Below are 16,427 nucleotides of genomic sequence, written 5' to 3'. Positions count from 1 at the left end.
CCCGCGGAGGGGCCGGAAGGGGCGGGGCGAATCCCGGAAGTGGGTCCGGCGGCCCGGAAGCGGAGGCCGGGAGGATGGCGGAGGTGGTGAGTGGGGGGCGGGGAGGGGATAGCGGGGACCCCTCCGGGGTTGTGGGGGCCCCCCGGGCCCTCCGGGTCCCCCCCCGGCCCCTCCCGCGCTGACGCTCCCCCGCCTTCGCAGGGGGAGGTGTCCGAGGGCTGCCGCCTGCCCGTCCTGCGCCGTAACCAGGACAACGAGGATGAGTGGCGTGAGCGGGGCGGGGACAAGGGCAGGGCTTGGAGGGGGGAGGAGCCTGGCGAGGGAGGGGGGGGGGCCGGCGGGGCGGGGCCTGGGTGAAGGGGAGAGAAAGAAGGAGCCTGGGAGAGGGAGGCGTGGCCTGCACACAGGGGCGGAGCTCGGCCGGAGGGGCGCGAAGGAAGGGGCGTGGCCTACAGGGTGGAGGGCGGCCCGGATGGGAAGGGGGGGTGGTGTCTGCCAGGGAGGGGCGGGGCCTGTGGGCTGGGGCGGGGCCTGGGTGGAGGAGAGGGAGGGGCCTGGTGGGGAATGGAAAGGAGGGTGGCTCTGGAGAGGTGGGGCGGGGCCTGGAGATAGGGGGCGGGGTTTGGGAAGGGGCGGGGCCTGGAGGGGAGGGGTGGGGCTTGCGGGCAGGGGGTATATGGGGGTCCCAAGGGGGTATTTTGGGAGGGTATCGGGGGGTTCCCTGGGGGTGTTTTGGGGCAGGGGTGGGGTTTGGGGCACATCCCAGGGGCACATCCGAGGCTTGGGGGGGTGTCGGGGGTCCCCAGGGTGTTTCAAGGGTCCCCGGGGGGGGGATGTCCCCAAAAGGGGGGTTGTGACACCCCCCACCCCGTCCCAGCGCTGGCTGAGATCCTGAGCGTGAAGGACATCAGCGGGCGGAAGCTTTTCTACGTCCACTACATCGACTGTGAGTGGGGGACAGGGATGGGGGGGACACAGGGATAGAGGGGACACAGGGACGGGGGACACCACCCCCATGGTGTCCCCTGGTTTCCCCAACGGTGGGGTGGGGACACGGAGAGGTTATGTGGGGATGCAGAGGGGCTATGGGGGAGCCTGGGGGGGGGCAGCACCCCCCTGTCACACTGTGTGTTCCCCTCCAGTGTCCCCAAGGGTGGGGTGGGGACACAGAGGGGCTATAGGGGGGGCTATGGAGGTGTTATAGGGGGCGCTGAGGGGGCCAGCACCCCCCTTGTCACCCTGTGTCCCCCCCCTTAGTGTCCCCAAGGGCAGGGTAAGGTTAAGAGAAGCTACAGGGCGACATGGAGAAGCTATAGAGGGGACATGGGGGGGCCTGCAGGTGCCAGCACCCCTCCTGTCACCCTGTGTGTCCTGCCCTTAGTGTAGGGTCACAGGGGCTATGGGGGGGACACAGAGAGGACATGGGGGGGCTATAGAGATGTTATGGGGGAGGCTGGGGCTGCCAGCACCCCCCCGTCACCCCATGTGTGTCCCCAGTGTCCTCACATGTGGGACAGGGTCACGGAGGGGCTACAGGGGGACACAGATGGGACATGGAGGGGTTATGGGGGGGCCTGAGAGTGCCAGTGCCCTCCCCCCCAGTGTCCCCAAGAGCAGGGCAGGGTCACAGAGAGGCTACAGGAGGACACAGGGGGGTTATGAGGGGACACAGAGGGGACATGGGGGGTCCTAGGGGTGCCAGCATCCCCCCTGTCACCCCACGTTTCCCGTTCGCCCCCACCCCCCTGCCCCGGTGTCCCCAGGGTGGGGTGGGGACATGAATGGTCTACAGGGGGACACAGAGAGGCTATGGGAGGACAAAGAGGGGACGAAGGAGGGGCTATGGAGTGGCATGGTGGTGCCAGCAACCCTTGTCACCTCATGTGTGTGTCCCCTGGTGTCCCCAAGGACAGGGTGAAGATGTGGAAGTGCTACAGGGGGACACGGAGAACATGGGGGGGCTATGGGGTGACCTAGGGGGTCTTAGGGGGACCTGGGGGTGCCAGCACCCTGCCTTGTCACCCCATGTGTGTCCTCCCTGTGTCCCCAGGAGTGGGGTGGGGACACAGAGACGTTATTGGAGAACACAGAGAGGCTATGGGGAGACACAGAGGGGACATGGGAGGGTTCTAGGGGTACCAGCACCCCTTGTCACCCCATGTTCCCCCCTGGTGTCCCTTGGTGTCCCCAAGAGTGGGATGGGGACGTGGAGAGACTATGGGGGGACACAGAGGGGACATGGGGGCAGTCTAGGGGTGCCAGCACCCCCCTGTCACCCCATGTGTCCCCCCCGGTGTCCTCTGGTGTCCCCAAGAGTGGGCTGGGGATGTGGAGGGGCTACAGGGGGACTATGAGGGGACACGAAGGGGACATGGGGGGGTTCTAGGGGTGCCAGCACCCCACCACCACCCCATGTGTGTGTGTCCCGGTGTCCCCTGGTGTCCCCAAGGGTGGGGTGGGGATGTGGAGGGGCTACAGTGGGACACAGAGGGGCTATAAGGGGATGCAGAGGAGCTATGGGGGGGATATGGGGGTGCCATCGTCACTCTGTGTGTCCCTCCCGTGTCCCCAGTCAACAAGCGGCTGGACGAATGGGTGACCCACGACCGGCTGGACCTGAAGCGGGTGCAGGTGCCGCGGAAGGAGGCCAAGACGCCCACCAAGAACGGGCTGCCCGGCTCCCGGCCAGGCTCCCCCGAGCGTGATCCGGTAAGGGGACAGCCTGGGGACACTGGGGACAGCCTGGGAACATGGTGGGAGGACAGGTCCCAGGGAGAGGGGGTGGGTCTGGGGAGGGATGTTGTAGGTGGGGGAGAGAGCTGGGGGGCATGTGGGGACAAGGGGTGGCCCGGGGGATGTGCCAGGGACAGGGGACAGACCTGGAGAGACATCAGGGACAGCGTGGGGACAGGGGACAGCTGTGGGGTGTATGAGGACAGGGGACAGCCCTGAGGGGACACCAGGGACAGGGCACAGACTTGGGGGGCCGCCCAGGATAGCATAGGGACAGGGGACAGCCCTGGGGGGACACTAGGGACAGCATAAGGACAAGGGATGCTACTGGGGACACATACCAGAGACAAGGGATAGCATGGGGACAGGGGACAGCACAGGGGAGACACCAGGGACAGGGGACAGCCCTGGGGACACACACCAGGGACAGGGGACAGTGTGGGGACAGGGGACAGCCCCGGAGGGACACCAGGGACAGCATGGGGACAGGCAACAGACCTGGTGACACACAGCAGGGACAGGGGACAGCCCTGGTGGGGGGAGAAATACTAGGGACAAGGGACAGCACGAGGACAGGGAACAGCCCCATGGGGACACCAGGGACAGCATGGGGACGGGACAGCCCTGGGGGACACCAGGGACAGTGTGGGGACAGGGGACAGTGTAAGGACAAGGGTCAGCCTTGGGGGACACACACCAGGAACAAGGGATAGCCCTGGGGACACACACCAGGGTGTCAGGGGACAGCGTGAGGACAGGGGTCAGCCCTCTGAACACGCACTAGGGACAGCATGGGGACAAGAGCCAGCGCTGAGGGGACATGCCAGCCTTGGGGTCACACACCAGGGATGAGACAGCATGGGGACAGCCCTGGGGACACACACCAGGGACAGGGGACAGCCCCGTGGGGACGCGTTGGCCAGCGGACAGCCCTGGAGCCAGGAAGGGACACCCGGAGCCGCTGGGGACAGATCTGGAGCCGAGGGACGTCCCCAAAACCCCTCGGGGGGAGGGGGGACACGCAGCCCCCGTGGGGGGACATCCCTCGGTCCGGTGGGGACACCGGGAACTGTTGCGGACACCCAGAGTCAGGGGCCACTCCCGTGTCACCCCCAACCCTGGGGACACCCCTGGGAGGGGGTGGTGGTGACACCCAGACCCAAGGGACATCCCCAGACCCACCCCCCCCCTCCCAGGGGCCACCCCAAACCCTTGGGGACATCCTCAACCTCTCTATGGGACCTTGGGGACATCCCCAACCCTTATGGGACCTTGGGGACATCCCCAACCCCCCTATGGGACCTTGGGGACATCTCTGCCATCTGGGGAGGGGACACCGGGGATCCACTGGGGACAAGCGGTGAGGGCGGGGTGGTGGGGAGACCCGGCTCGGGGGGGGGCCACCACCCTTTGGTTTGTCCCCAAAGCCACGCGGTGACTTTGTCCCCGTGTCCCCACGTCCCCATGTCCCCCTAAATGCCTCCTCTTCCTCCCGGCGCAGAGGAAGAGCCTGGACCTGGCGCTGCCGGCGGCCCCCGCCAGCGGGAAGAGCTTGCCGGGGCCACCGGTGCCACCGGGGCCACCGGGGTCGGGGACAGGGATGGTGCCGGTGCCGGTTCAGATCACCCTTCGCTTTCACCTGCCCAAGGAGAGCGAGGCCGAGCCCCCCCCGGCCCCCCCGCCCGGCGGCCAGCGCCCCACGGTAACCCCCAGGGTCCCCAAATGTCCCCAAATGTCCTTAGTGGGTGCCCTGACAGGTCCTGTGGTGGCCCCCGGTGTCCCCATGGCATCCCCGGGTTCTGGAAGGTCTTTGTCACCATCGCTGTCCCCAACGGGTCCCCATCACTGTCCTTGTCCCCAGGGGGTGTCTGGTTTTGTCCACAACAGGTCCCTGTCCCCAGCGGGTCCCTGCCAGCATCCCTGTCCCCAGTGGGTGCCTGATTTTGTCCCCGATGGGTCCTTGCCACTGTACTTGTTGCCAACGGGTCCCTGATTTTGTCCCCAATGGGTTCTTGTCCCCAGTGGGTCCCTGTCCCTGTCTCAGTCCCCAACAGGTCCCCGTCACCGTCCCTGCCCCCAGTGGGTGCCTGGTTTTGTCCCCAGTGGGTCCCTGTCCCCAGTGGGTCCCCATCCCTGTCCCCAACTGGTCCCTGTCACTGTCTCTGTCCCCAGTGGGTGTCTGGGTCTGTTGCCAGTGGGTTTCTGTCCCCAGTAGGTCCCCACCACTGTCCCCAGCAGGTGTCTGTCCCCAGTGGGTCCCTGGTTTTGTGCCCAACAGGTCCATGTCCCCAACAAGTCCCTGTTCCTGTCCCCAGTGGGTCCCCATGACTGTCCCTGTCCCCAACAGATCCCCATCACTGTCCCTGTCCTCCGTGAGTCCCTGGTTCTGTCCCCAACAGGTCCCTGTCCCTAATGGGTCCCCATCACTGTCTCTGTGTCCAGTGGGTCTCTGGGTCTGTCCCTATGGGTCCCTGTCCCCAACAGGTGCCCTTCACCGTCCCTGTCCCCAGTGGGTCCCTGGTTCTGTCCCCAACAGGTGCCCTTCACCGTCCCTGTCCCCAGTGGGTCCCCATCCCCCCCAGGTCTCTGTCCCCGTGGTCCCCCCCAGCCGAGTGTCCCTAGCCCCACTGTGTCCCCTCCAGCACCCCAATGTCCCCATCACTGTCCCCACAGCCCCCCTCCCACGGCCGGGTGTCCCCATCCCTGTGGTGGGGTGTCCCCTGAGCCTTCCCCTCCCAGGGCAGGGCTGTGCTGGGGCCATACTGGGAGCACTGGGGGGCTGCAGGGGTGATACTGGGGCTTGCTAGGGGCTACTGGGGCAACACTGGGAGAACTGGGGGTGTATTGGAGACTGCTAGGGGCTACTGGGGCAATGCTGGGAGTATTGGAGGGGCCACGGGGGCAATACTGGGAGCACTGGGGGGCTGCTGGGGTGATACTGGGAGGACTGGGGTGATACTGGGGACTGCTAGGGGCTATTGGGGCAACAGTGGGAGCACTGGGTGGCTGCTGGGGTGATACTGGGAGCACTGGAGGGGGGCACTGGGGACTGCTAGGGGCTACTGGGGCAGTACTGGGAGCACTGGGGAGGGACAACAGACTCTCTTACTGCTCCCAGCTGCCCCACAGCAGCAGGGCTGGGCCTTACTGGGAGGGACTGGGAAGAACTGGGAGGGACTGGGAGGGACTGACGGATGTCCCCGCAGAAGCGTAAGGTGGAGGTCGTGTCACCCGCCACCCCCGTCCCCGCCGCCACCGAGACCTCGCAGGCCTCCGTCTTCCCCCAGGTGAGACCAGTGCTTCCCAGTAACCGCCCAGTAACAGCAGTAAGCAGCCAGTAATGCCAGCAACCCCCTCCCCAGTAAAACCAGTAACTGCCCAGTAGCAGCAGTAGTTGTTCAGAAACTTTGTGTTTCCACCAGTATCAGGTAGCAACTTCCCAGCAACACCGGTACTTCCCAGTAATACCAGTATACCCTTAATAAAAGCAGTAATTGCCCAGTAACACCAGTATCTGCCCAGTAACACCAGCAACTTACCAGCAAGAGCAATAGCTGTGTAGTAACTTCTTCTTCACACCAGTAGCAACTGGGAAACTTCTAATAACCCCAGTCATTTCCCAGTACTTCCCAGTAACACCAGTATTGTCTTAGTAAAACCAATGATTGTCCAGTAACACTAGTAACTGACCAGTAACACCAGTAACTAACCAGCAAGAGCAATAGCTGTGTGGTATCTTGTCATTCAAACCAGTAGCAGCTGGTGACTTCCCAGTAACACCAGTAACTTTCCAGTACTTCCCGGTAACAGGAGTATTCTCTTGGTAAAGTCAATAAGCTTCCAGTAACACCAGTAACTAACCAGTATCACCAGTAACTACTCAGCAAGAGCAATTGCTATGCAGTAGCTTCCCAGTAACACCAGTCACTTCCCAGTAACACCAGTAGTCTCTTACTAAAGCCAGTAAGCAGCCAGTAGCACCAATAACTAACCAGTAACCCACAAGTAGCTGACCAGTAACACCAGTAACTAACCAGTAACCGCCCAGTAACACCAGTAACCGACTAGTAATCACTTAGTAACGCAAGTGCCACTTAGGAGCCCTTCCCCACTGTTCCCAGTAACCCTCCCAGTACCCCCCCACACTCCCTGGGGTGTCCCTGGTCTCTTGGGGGGGGGTCCCCAGACGGTGGGGGGAAAGGAGGGGAGGTCCTTGATTCCTTGGGGGTCTCCAGTCTGTTGGGGGGTCCCCAAGCCCTGGGGGGTCTCTAGTCCCTTGGGGGATCTCTGGTTCCTTGGGGGGTCTCCAGTCTGTTGGGGGTCCCCAAACCCTGGGGGTCTCCAGTCCCTTGGGGGGTCCCCAAACCCTGGGGCCCTGGGGGTCTCCAGTCCCTTGGGGGCGGTCCCCAAACCCTGGGGCCCTGGGGGTCTCCAGTCCCTTGGGGGCGGTCCCCAAACCCTGGGGCCCTGGGGGTCTCCAGTCCCTTGGGGGATCTCTGGTTCCTTGGGGGGTCTCCAGTCCCTTGGGGGGGCTCCCCAAACCCTGGGGCCCTGGGGGGTCTCCAGTCCCTTGGGGGGTCCCCAAGCCCTGAGGGGGTGTGTCTCTAATCCTTTGGGGGAGGTCTGCAGGCTTCTGGGGGGTGTCCCTTGTCCCTTGTGGGGGTCCCCTGACTCTGGGGGGGGTCTCCAGTCCCTTATGGGGGCCCCAAGCCCTGGTGGAGGGTCTCCAGTCCTCTGGAGGGTTCCCCAAACCCTGGGGGGGTTCCTATGCCCTAGGTGGGTTCTCTACTCCCTCTGGGGGGTCCTATGACCATTATGGGGGTCCCCAGCCCCGGGGGGGGACCCCCAGCTCCGGGGGGGGGGGGGAGGTCCCCAGGTCCTGGGGGGGTTTGCTGACCCCCCTCCGTTGCAGAACGGCTCCGCTCGCCGGGCAGTGGCCGCCCAGCCGGGACGCAAGAGGAAATCGGCCTGTCTGGGCACTGACGAGGTGGGGGGACACGGGGCGGGGCGGGGGGATACGGGGGACGTGGGTGGGACACAGGGGACATGGGGACACAGGGGGCCAGGGGGACACTGGGGGGATGGGGCTGGCCAGCACTGATGGGGCTGGGGGCAGAGGTGGGAGGCAAGGAGGGGAGAAACAGCCTTGAGATGGGGAAACTGAGGCAGGGAGGGGAGAAGCGGCCCCTGATTGAGGGAAACTGAGGCACAGGAGGGGAAATGGGGGCAGAAAGGGGAAAGGAGCCTTGAAATAGGGAAACGGAGGCACAGGAGGGGAGAAGGAGCCTCTGATCGAGGGAAACTGAGGCAGCAGAAGGGGAGAAAACAGCCCTGAAAGGGGGAAACTGAGGCAGGGAAGGGGAAATGTGACCAAAAAATGTGAAAACAGCCTTTAAATGGGGAAACTGAGGCAGGAGAAAGGGAGAAAACAGCCTTAAAATGGGAAAACTGGGGCAGGGGAAGGGAAATGGAGCCAAAAAAGGGAGGGAAATTAACCCTAAAGTGGAGAAACTGAGGCAAGGAGAAGCGACCCCTGGTTGAGGGAAACTGAGGCAGCAGAGGGGGCAACAACCCTAAACTGGGGAAACTGAGGCAGGGAAAAGGAAACAAGGCAAAACAAGAAGGAAACCAACCTTAAATTGGGGAAATCGAGGCAGGGAGGGGAACTGGGGCAAAAAAGGGGGAAAACAGCCTTGAAATGCGGAAACTGAGGCAGAAGAGGGAAAATGGGACAAAAAAAGGGAGAAAACCCAACCTTAAACTGGGGAAACTGAGGCAGGGGAGGGGAGAAACAGCCTGGAAATGAGGAAACTGAGGCTCAGGAGGGGGGAAGGAGACTGATCGAGGGAAACTGAGGCAAGAGAGGGGAAATGGGAAGAAAAGGGAAGGAAACCAATCTTGAACTGGGGAAACTGAGGCAAGAGAAGGGAAAGGGAGCAAGATAACAGAGGGAAACCAACCTTAAAATGGGGAAACTGAGGCAGGGGAGGGCAGAATCAGCCATCAAGCAGGATGGGGTGGTCGGGGGGGTGTCTCATGGATGGGGGTAACACCAAAGGAACCCCCCCCACGCCCCCAGGACTCTCAGGACTCGTCGGACGGAGCCCCCTCGGCGCCGCGGATGACGGGCAGCCTGGTTTCGGATCGCAGCCACGACGACATCGTCACCCGGATGAAGAACATCGAGTGCATCGAGCTGGGGCGGCATCGCCTCAAACCCTGGTACTTCTCCCCCTACCCCCAGGAGCTGACGGCGCTGCCCGTCCTCTACCTCTGCGAGTTCTGCCTCAAGTACGGCCACAGCCTCCGCTGCCTCCAGCGTCACCTGGTAGGGACCCCCCCTCAACAACTGGGGACACCCCACCCCCTCCCCGGGGGATTGGGGATCCCCTCCGAGCGGATCTGCCCTCCTTGGGGTGGATCCAGCTTCCCTGGGGTGGTCTGGGTGCCCCCAGGAGTAACACCGAACCCCCCTGGGGTAACACCGAACCCCCCAGGGCAGATCTGAACCCCCCCCCCCCACCCAGGGTGGATTGGGGACCCCCGGGTGGATCTCGCCTCCCCAAATTGGCATGGGGACCCCTAGGGTAACACTGAAGCCCCCCGGCTGGATCTGAGCCCCCTGGGGTAACACCACCCCCCAGGGCAATTGGGGACCCCCCTGGGTGGATTGGGGACCCATCTGCCCTCCTTGGGGTGGATTGGGAGCCCCCAGGGTAACACTGACCCCCCCGCCGGGTGGACTGGGGACCCCTCAGGGTGGATACGCCCTCCCGGGGCAGCTCAGGGACCCCAGGGTACCCCAAAGCAGCACGGGGGCCCCCATCGTTGATCTGACCCCCCTGGGATAACACGGGGACCCCCCCAGGGCAGATCTGGCTCCCTCTGGGGTAACACCAACCCCCCTAGGGCAGATCTGAGCCCCTCCCCCAGGGTGGATTAGGGAACCCCCGGGGCAGAGCTCACCTCCCTGGGGTGGCATGGGGACCCCCAGGGTAACACTGACCCCCGGGGTAACACCGACCCCCCAGGCAGATCTAACCCCCTGGGGCATCAATGCCCCCAGGAGCACACATCTACCCTCCCTGGGTGCACAACTCCCCCCACCCTACTATTTACCTCTCTCAGGGGATGCTACCCCCCAAACCCCCCAAATCTCCTCCTCAGGGTCCAATTCACCCCCCACCCCCTTTTTACTCCCCCACCCCTTTTTTTTCCCTTCCCCAGACCAAATGCGACCTGCGACATCCGCCGGGCAATGAGATCTACCGCAAAGGCACCATCTCCTTCTTTGAGATCGACGGCCGCAAAAACAAGGTAAAGCAGGATGGGGGGGTCCAGAGGGGCACCCCCAAATACTGGGGTCCCTTCTGACCCCCCCCCCGGGACACCCCCTCCAGAGTTATTCGCAGAACCTTTGCCTGTTGGCCAAGTGTTTTTTGGACCACAAGACGTTATATTACGACACCGACCCTTTTCTCTTCTACGTCATGACCGAGTATGACTGCAAGGGCTTCCACATTGTCGGCTACTTCTCCAAGGTGGGGGGGTCCTGGGAGGCTTCTGGGGGGGTCCTGGGGGGGTCAAAGGGGATTTTGAGAGGGTTAGGGGGAGCTGGAGGGGATCTGGGGGAGCCCTGGGGGATGAAGGGGTAGAAGAGGGTCCTTTGGGGCTGAGAAAGGGTCTTGGGGGGCTGGGGAAGGGTCCTGGGGGTGTCCCTGGGGGATGGGAGGGGGGCTGAGGAGTGGGGAAGGGTCTGAGGCAGGGCTGAGGGGGTTTAGGGGTCTTGGGGGTCCCAGGGGACAGAGCTGTGTTTGGGGTTTTGGGGTGGGGGAAGCTGGGAAGCCCCCAGGGTTTTACGGTCCTCAGCAGGCTTTTGGGAGACCCCCGGGTGGGATCTTGGGGGGGGGGGAGTGGTTGATAGGGGGCCTTTGGGGGTCCCTGGGGGTTTTGGGGGTCCCAAGGAGCTTTGGGGCGGTCCTAGGGGTTTGGGGAGGCCTGGGGGATTTTACAGGGCTCCCAGGGGTTGGAGGGTTTGGGGGGGTCCCCAGGGATTTGGGGGTCCTGGGGGTTTTAGGAAGTCCCAGGGGAGGTTGGTGGGGGTCCCTGCGGGGATGGGGGCTCCCAGGGGTTTTGGGGTCCTGGGGGTTTAGGGGCATTCCAGGGGTTTTGGACAGGGGTCCCAGGGGGTGTGGGGAGTCCCCAGGGGGGTTTGGGGAGTCCCCCGGAGGGGGTTGGAGGGGGTCCCAGGGCTTTTGGGGGTCCAGAGGGGTTTTGGGGTGCCGGCTGATGTTGGCGGGGGGGGGGTTTCACAGGAGAAGGAATCGACAGAGGATTACAACGTGGCCTGTATCCTCACCCTGCCACCCTACCAGCGCCGGGGCTACGGCAAGCTGCTCATCGAGTTCAGTGAGCGACCCCCCCAAATTCCCCCCCCGGACCCCAAATCCCTGGGGACACCCCTAAAACCCCAGGAACCCCCAAATCCCCAGAGACCCCCCAAACCCTCCCCAAGGCAAACCCCCCAAACATCCCTTGAGACACTTCAAAACTGCTCTGATAAACTCTTAAAACTCGCCGGGGCAGGGAAATAACCCCCCCTGGGGACCCCAAAAATGCTTGGGGGGACCCCAAAATCCCCTTGACAGGTTCTGAAAGCCCTCTGCAAGGACCAGCACCCTCCCAGAGACCCCAAAAATGCTTTGAGGGACCCCAAAATCCCCCAAAAAAGCTCTGAAAACCCTCCCAGAGGCTCAACACCCCCCTGGGGCACCCCAAAATACACTGGGGACCCCAGAAACCCTCCATGGGGCAAACCCCGCAATGGGGGGGACCCCAAAAACTCTCCCAGGAGGCCACCCCCCCCCCCAGGGAATCAAAAAATACACCAGGATCCCCCACTGGGGGGGGGAGTCAAAACCCTCTGGGGGACCCCAAAATCCCCTCAAAGGGCCCCTGCAGACCCTCCTGGGGGTGGGGGGGCAACCCCAAACACCCTCTGTGGGGCAAACCCTGCTGTAGGGGAACCCCAAAAACTCTCCCAGGGGGCAAACCCTACCTAGGGCACCCCAAAATACACCAGGGGACCCCAAAAACCCTCTGTGGGGCAAAGCCTGCCATGGGGTGGAGCCCAAAAACCTTCTGTGGGGCTAAGCCTGGGGGGGAGACCCCAAAAACCATCCTGGGGGCCAACCTCCCCCCCCAGTGTTCTCCAAAATACACCAGGGAACCCCAAAAAAACCTCCATGGAGCAAACCTGCCTGGGGGGACCCCAGAAGCCCTCCCAGGAGGCCAAACCCTGCTTGGGGCACCCCAAAATACACCAGGGGACCCCAGAAACCCTCCGTGGGGCAAACGCTGCCAAGAGAGACCCAAAAACTCTCAGAGTCTCCCCCTGCAAGCACCTAATAATACAACAGAGAACCCCAAAAACTGCGTGGGGCAAACCCTGTCAGGGGGGACCCCAAAAACGTTCTCAGAGTGCCAAAGCCCACCTGGGGCACCCCCAAATCCCTCCCGGGTGGGGGGGGCAAAGCCCTCTAGGAGACCCCAAAAGGACCTTGCAAACCCTCTTGGGGATGGGGGGGGGGCAACCCCAAAGCCCCCAGTGGGGTGGGGCGGGGTGGGAGGGCCCCACCTGGCCCCACCCTGGTGTGACACCTCCCCCCACTTTGCCCCCCCCCCCAGGCTACGAGCTCTCCAAGGTGGAGGGGAAGACGGGGACCCCTGAGAAGCCGCTATCAGACCTGGGGCTCCTCTCCTACCGCAGCTACTGGTCCCAGACCATCCTGGAGATCCTCATGGGGCTGAAGGCCGAGGGGGGGGAGCGCCCCCAGATCACCATCAAGTAAGCCCCACCCCCCTCCTAGATGCTCCGCCCCTCCTCAAGGCTCCACCCCCCTCCCCGAGGCTTCCACCCCCTGCTTTCCCCAAGTGATCCCAGGCACCTGGGGAAATGGCTGCTCCTCCTGGCCCCGCCCACCTTGCCCAAAGTCCTGCCCACTCAAGGTCACACCCTGCTCTAGACCACACCCCCTCCCTTTTAGGCTCCACCCCAACTCTTTAGGCTCCACCCCCTTGTTTGTCCCAGGGCACCCCAGGAACAGGGTACTCTTCTGAGCCCCGCCCACCCCACCCAAAGCCCCTCCCAGCCAGGACACACCCTCATGTGCTAGACCACACCCCCATCCCTTTAGGCTCCACCTCCTTTTCTCTAGGGGTGCACCCAGGGAACAGGGCACCCCTCCTGGCCACACCCACCCTGCCTGAAGACCCACCCACTCCAGGACACACCTCTAGGTGCCACTCCGCTTTAGGCTCCACCCCATCTCTTCAGGCTCTGTCCCCTTTCTGTCCCTGCTGGCTGGGCCCTGCCCCCCTCCACTAGGCCACACCCCCCATGGACAAAGCCCCACCCCACCCATTACTCCTCTGGCACCAGGGGCAGGACCACACCCTCAGGCCCCACCCACCCCTAAGCCCCACCTACCCCTTCTCCCAAGACCCCACCCCCTTCCCTAGCCCTCAGGGCTTCCCTGGGACAGGGCAAGAGGGGTCCTTGAGTTTGGGGGGGTTTGGGGGAGCCCAGAGGAGGATGGGGGGTCAGGGGGTCTGGGGTGCCACCCCCCACCCCCAAAACCCCCCCCAGCGAGATCAGCGAGATCACCAGCATCAAGAAGGAGGACGTCATCTCCACCCTCCAGTACCTCAACCTCATCAACTACTACAAGGTGCGCCTGGACACCGGCGTCCCCCCCAGGTTGGGGGAGGGGGGCGTGGGCGCGCCGGGGTCCCCTGAGTTGTGGGGGGGTGGGGCACCAGCACACCTGGGTCCCCCAAAAGCCTTGGGGAGGGGACCCCCAAGTCCCCTTCGGAGCATCACAACACTTCGGGGCATTGTAGTGGGGGGCTGCCCAGATGCCCGCATCCCTCCTGGATGCGTGGGTCCCCCCCCAGCGCCTGGGTGACCCCCCCCCAACGCCTGGGTGACCCCCCCCCAACGCCTGGGTGACGCCCCGCAGGGGCAGTACATCCTGACGCTGTCGGAGGACATCGTGGAGGGACACGAGCGGGCGATGCTGAAGCGGGTGCTGCGCATCGATGCCAAGTGCCTCCACTTCACCCCCAAGGACTGGAGCAAGCGGGGCAAGTGGTGAGGCCACGCCCAGCTGCCACACCCACTCAGGCCACACCCACCGGCCACACCCCCCCCTCATTACCCCACAGCCGCTAATTAAACATCATCACCGGGTCCTTGACTCTGGCTCCTTTATTGAAGGCGGAAGGTGGGGGTGGGGCTTATACAGGCTCCACCCCCACAGGGGAGGGGCTTCACGTGTGGGCAGGGTCTGTCAGGGCTCCGCCTCCTCGTCGCTGTCGTCGGTCTCACGGACGGGGGCATGGACCTGGGGGGAGGGAGGGGGTGAGGGGGGACCCCCGGGACCCCCCACCCTGCCCCCCAAGTGGGGACCCCGGCACCCGGGACTCACCGCGCTGGCGAGGGGCCCCCACTGCAGCGCCAGGGCCAGGCCCCGGGCAGGGGAGGGGACGGTGTCGGCCCCCCAGTCCGTGATGACCTCAAAGGTCCCTGTCACTGTCACCCACCGGTCCTAGGAGGTCAAAGGTCAGTGGGGGGCAAGAGAGCACAACCTGCCCCATAGAAAGGGATTTAGGGGGCAACTTGGGGGGGCTCTACCCCACAGCGGGGGACATGCGCCCCCCATGTGTGGGGCAGCCTCACCTGGGGGTCTCCCTCGTTGCCGGGGGGGGGCTCCTCCTCCCGCAGCAGCACCCCCCGGTAGCCGTGGGGCAGCGGCAGCTCCCGGCCCCCCATGCGCCGTCCCCGGAACGAGGCCCACAGCTCTGTGGGGGGGGGGGGGAGTGGAGGGGGTCAGCACCCCCAAACCTGCCCCACAGTGGCCCTGTGCCCCCCCAAACGGCTCCCTCAGACTCCCTCCCCAGCCCCACAGCGGCTCCCACGGCCCCCAAGCCCACCCCACTCCCCAGACACCCCCTCAGCCCCACAGTGACCCGCGGGTCCCCGCTCTCCCATCCCCGCCCCACAGCGGCCCCCGCCCCGGAGCCTCCCCCCGGCCCTCCCCTGGGCCCTCACCGCCGCCGGGGCCGGGCTGGGCCCGCAGGAAGGCGGCCACGGGCGCGGGTCCGTCGCGTTCCACCCGGCAGGGCAGGAGCTGGGCCGGCAGCCGGGGCTGCACCGCGCCGGGAGCCGCCCGCAGCCGCACCCCCGCCGCCATGGCGGGCGCCACCGGAAGCGGAGGTGACGAACATGATAGCGCCGGAAGTTAACATGGCGGCGGCGCGGGGCACCATGGGAGTTGTAGTCCTGGGCGGGGACTCCCCTCCCGTATCCCCAGCCCCATGAACACCCCCCCCCCCCCCCCCATAGGACATCCGTTCCCCCCGCCCCACAGACCCCTCCCAGCCCTATGGATCCCCATGTGTGTCCCCAGCCCCACAAGGACCCCCCCACATCCCCCTCTCAGCCCCACAGATCCCTCTATGGGCCCCCATGCGTGTCCCCAGCCCCATGGAACCCCCATGGCCCCTCCCAACCCCACGGATCCCTCCGTGGGACCCCCACGGCCCCCCAGCCCCATAGATTCTCCATGGGACCCCGCCGTCCCCCTCCAGCCCCACAGGGACCCTCCCCAGCCCCATGGATTCCCCATGGGACCCCCATGGCCCCCTCCCAGCCCCAAAGAGACCCCCCAACCCCACGGATCCCTCCGTGGGACCCCCCACGTCACGTCGCCCCCCGAGATGGACAGACGGACAGACACCAGCTCTGCGCTCCCCGTGTTCGTGTGGGGTGACGGCACCCATGGGGGAGGGGACGACCACGCCCTGACACGCCCCGTCACAGCCCGACACGCCCCAATACATGTCGACACACCCCGTCACGCCGCGTCATGCGCCGTCACACCACGTCACGCCTCCCCCTGCCCCCGCAGCAGCCGGGCCAGGGCCACCAGCCCCCCCCAGCGCTGACACCTCAGCTCCACCCATCCCCCCCCCGGGCCCCCCCTCACCAACGCCACCCCCCGGGGGGGGAGGGCGGCCGCCGCCACCCAGCCCCCCGCCCCTCCCCCCCCGCCGTCCAGCAAAAAGGGGGTGAGGGCGGGGGGAGGGGACACCCCCCCCTTTAAAACCAAACGGCTCTCGGGGTGCCCCCCCAGGGCCCCCCACATGGCGCGGAAAGCCCGGCGGCGGCGGGGGGGGTCCCAAGGGGGGGGCAGGGCGAGGGGGCGGAGTTGGACCCCTAAAGGGAGGGGAGGGGGGAGGGGGCGAGGAGGACCCCTCCCCCACCTCGCGATCCCCCCCCCGGGGTGAAAATGGCGGCGACGTGGAGGGTGGGGGGCAGGGGGCGGTGGGGGCGCAGGGTGAGGCCCAGCTCGGCCCCTCCCCCAGCCCCGCCAGGCGCCCTCGGCCGGGGGTCCTGGGGGGCGCAGCCCCCCACCCGCAGCTGAAGGGCCAGGATGCGGGGGGGAGGGGCAGCAGCCGAGGAGGGGGGCCTGCAACATGGGGGGTCCGCAGTGGGGGAGGGGGGGCTGCACCCGAGGGAGGGGTCCTGCGCTGGGGGGCTGGTGAATCGTGGGGAGGGGGCCGCAGTGGGGGAGGGGGCTGGGGATGCACCGGAGGGAGGCCTGCAGCGTGGGGGGCCCCAATGGAGGGGG

The 16,427-nt window shown here is 65.4% G+C and overlaps 2 protein-coding genes across 4 annotated transcripts; one reads left to right on the top strand and one right to left on the bottom strand.

The window, feature by feature from the left end:
• Window positions 1-25: 25 nt before the first annotated feature.
• KAT5 (lysine acetyltransferase 5) lies at window positions 26-13,984 on the top strand. 3 transcript variants are annotated; one of them, XM_072880700.1, is made up of 14 exons: window positions 26-86; window positions 202-268; window positions 878-946; window positions 2,573-2,709; window positions 4,235-4,435; window positions 5,940-6,020; window positions 7,646-7,720; window positions 8,978-9,061; window positions 9,961-10,050; window positions 10,134-10,274; window positions 11,049-11,142; window positions 12,421-12,580; window positions 13,382-13,463; window positions 13,755-13,984. In XM_072880700.1, the coding sequence occupies exons 1-14, from the start codon at window positions 75-77 to the stop codon at window positions 13,887-13,889; spliced, it is 1,428 nt and encodes a 475-aa protein (XP_072736801.1). In that variant the 5' UTR covers window positions 26-74; the 3' UTR covers window positions 13,890-13,984. The 3 variants fall into 3 exon arrangements, with proteins under 3 accessions (XP_072736801.1, XP_072736800.1, XP_072736802.1); XM_072880699.1 differs by having other exon boundaries at window positions 8,813-9,061; XM_072880701.1 differs by lacking the exon at window positions 4,235-4,435 and having other exon boundaries at window positions 8,813-9,061.
• Window positions 13,985-15,023, bottom strand: RNASEH2C (ribonuclease H2 subunit C). The gene is made up of 4 exons (XM_072880718.1): window positions 14,846-15,023; window positions 14,474-14,595; window positions 14,223-14,342; window positions 13,985-14,138 (listed from the first exon to the last, which is right to left on the bottom strand). Exons 1-4 carry the CDS (start codon window positions 14,985-14,987, stop codon window positions 14,085-14,087), a joined length of 438 nt encoding a protein of 145 aa, XP_072736819.1. The 5' UTR covers window positions 14,988-15,023; the 3' UTR covers window positions 13,985-14,084.
• Window positions 15,024-16,427: the final 1,404 nt, after the last annotated feature.

This window comes from Ciconia boyciana, chromosome 16 (assembly GCF_034638445.1).
Source record: "Ciconia boyciana chromosome 16, ASM3463844v1, whole genome shotgun sequence".
In the NCBI taxonomy this organism is placed as follows: Eukaryota; Metazoa; Chordata; class Aves; order Ciconiiformes; family Ciconiidae; genus Ciconia; species Ciconia boyciana.
Note: the sequence above shows the minus strand (reverse complement) of the source record. Positions and strands in the feature narration are given on the sequence as shown.